Below are 2,464 nucleotides of genomic sequence, written 5' to 3'. Positions count from 1 at the left end.
TTGAGATTCTAATAGTGGCAGGTAGCTAGCCCATCGCCTAAAAAAAGAATCCCGAGTATATGAGGGGTAGCCCTTAGTTGCCTTTGACGACATCCATGTGCCGTGTGGTTAGCGGCACCAATAGAAAAAACAATTATGCTTTTGAAATAAATTGTTTAGTTTATTACTAAACTTTGATTATCAAAATATCACAATAGCTGTCGAAGAAATTTATCAACACGTTCCATCTAATCCACAGTTTTAAAGGAAATTTAACGAAATAGTTACGTAATGTGATAGATATACATTATAAAATCACGTAGAAACAATAAAAAATAATCATTCCTATTCTTTATATACAAGACGAAGGTTTTAACATTCAGAATAGTTGAGGGTACAAAATGGGGACCCACAAGGTCTTGTGGTCCTCATTAGGACTTATATTATTTACGTCCACTCTAGTTTTAGCCTGTGATGAGAAAGGATTATGTTTGGTAAGTCAAGTTGATATCCTAAACCATCCACACTAAAAATACAGAGCAAAAGAAATTGCGTTTTTGTTTTTAAAAATTTTTTACTTAAAATAATTTTAAATTTAAAAAGATCGTAGGCTACTATTTTTCTGGAAATCACACGGGAGCGAAGCCCCGCGCAAAAGCTAGTATTACTTATAAGTGACGAATAGACTCGTACATTAATTTTGGTGAATTTTATCATAGATATAGTCAAAACCTCGAAAAGAAGAATATGCTACTTTTATCTGGAAATTCTCACGGAAACGAAACTTCTCGCAAACTAGTTTTATTATCTAATAGACCTCATTCGAGGGAAATTAAAATTTGTGAAAAATCTTTTTCCATTTAGCAAATGTAGGGTTATCAACTTACTCGACTTCATTTAAAATCATTATTTTTCACCTTACAGTTGGAGGCGTTGAAGGAAATGAAAGAATGCAAGAAAACAGTACTCTCTTCGTACGTATGAAATTTTATGACAGTTGAATTTGCTGATTGTACTTAATTGTTAATGTGATATTTATTTCAAATTACAGACTGCTGAAACCATTACTCATCAAGAAAGGTATTAAAAACGTTTTTTTAATTTTTACATTACTTACTTTTAAAATTAAAGTGACATCATTTGCCTGACAATTATTGGAAAAAAGCAATTGTTCATCATTAGATCTTTTCGGTTACATATTAGAATAATCTTATAATAAAATAATCTTTGAAATAATTTTCAGAAGAGAAACTCGAGTTACCATGTGGGAAACTTCTGCCACCGATCCCACCGCTGCCACCACTGCTGCCCCCAGCGTCCACTCTCGTACTGATGCCGGCTGGCGCACCCCCACCGCCTCCAGCCTTACCCCCACCACCGTTACTCTACCCACCACCGCCACCGCCGCTATTGCTACCAGCGCCAGCGCCCCCACAATACCTATTACCACCGCCACCACAGCCATTACTCTTACCAGCGCCCCAGCCATTGTACCTACCACCGCCGCCAGCACCAGTCTGCCTACCCCCACCCCCTCCTTCACCAGTATTTCTACCCCCACCACCGCCACAACCTTTACTACTACCAGCGCCGGCGCCAGCACCGTGTCCTTTACCAGTGCCTCCACCATCTCCACTATTCCTTCCCCCACCACCTCCGCAACCATTGTTCTTACCTGCCCCGCCACCACAACCCTTATTCCTACCCGCTCCACCTCCGCAACCATTATTCCTCCCCGCTCCACCTCCACAGCCACTATTCCTCCCAGCGCCCCCGCCACCACAATTAATGCTCCCACCACCACCCCCACCAGTATTTCTTCCACCACTACTACCAGCTCCAGCCCCCGCACCAGTATACTTACCACCACCGCCCCCACCTTTAGTCCTCCCAGCACCTCCTCCACCCCCTGTCTACCTTCCACCAGCCCCCGCGCCGCCTCCACCAGCTCCCATTGTGATATCTCTAGTTCCTCCCTCGCCGCCACCGGCGCCGCTATACGAGTCCTGCTACGGCCACCCTCCCCTGCCCCCACCCGCAGGTATACCAATGACAGCATACATGGTACCCCCACCAGTTCCCTGTGCTATAGAACCTAAACCTTTACTGGAGCTACCCCCTCCAAAACCGTCATGTGGTTGCGGGGCCCCTCCACCCGCATATCCATATTATTAGGTGTAAGAAAAAAATGTACTTAGTTTAATGTTATTTATTTTATTGTTTGAATAAATTTATGCATAATATAAATGTGTATTCTTTGTGATTATTAATTTAATTAGGAGCCTCCTTGCCGCTGAGTAAAGGTATTCTCACTTGTCAGTATTCAGTTATGGCTTTGGGGTACTACAGCGAGCTGAAATCCGCAATGATTTTATATAAGACTAGTATTTTCTTTTTGTTCAACCTTCACACAATCGCATTATAAAAATACAAATTATATTACCTATAACGTTAATTGTTTACTATTTTTCTACAAAATTGACCT

At 41.8% G+C, this 2,464-nt stretch overlaps 1 protein-coding gene across 1 annotated transcript; it reads left to right on the top strand.

Annotated features, from left to right (window-relative positions):
* The first annotated feature begins 380 nt into the window (after positions 1 to 380).
* On the top strand, positions 381 to 2,154 carry LOC132903202 (uncharacterized). Its single transcript, XM_060950835.1, has 5 exons — positions 381 to 473; positions 904 to 953; positions 1,031 to 1,059; positions 1,223 to 1,349; positions 1,551 to 2,154. Exons 1-5 carry the CDS (start codon positions 381 to 383, stop codon positions 2,152 to 2,154), a joined length of 903 nt encoding a protein of 300 aa, XP_060806818.1.
* Positions 2,155 to 2,464: the final 310 nt, after the last annotated feature.

Source organism: Amyelois transitella, chromosome 22 (genome assembly GCF_032362555.1).
Source record: "Amyelois transitella isolate CPQ chromosome 22, ilAmyTran1.1, whole genome shotgun sequence".
Classification (NCBI taxonomy): domain Eukaryota; kingdom Metazoa; phylum Arthropoda; class Insecta; order Lepidoptera; family Pyralidae; genus Amyelois; species Amyelois transitella.
Note: the sequence above shows the minus strand (reverse complement) of the source record. Positions and strands in the feature narration are given on the sequence as shown.

Bases quoted from the DNA above. Each gene is read 5' to 3' on its own strand.
- LOC132903202 (XM_060950835.1), top strand. From the start codon at position 381: ATGGGGACCCACAAGGTCTTGTGGTCCTCATTAGGACTTATATTATTT. The intron at 1,060-1,222 runs GTATTAAAAACG...AATAATTTTCAG, and splicing joins ACCATTACTCATCAAGAAAG to AAGAGAAACTCGAGTTACCA. The intron at 1,350-1,550 runs CCCACCACCGTT...ACCACCGCCACA, and splicing joins CCACCGCCTCCAGCCTTACC to ACCTTTACTACTACCAGCGC.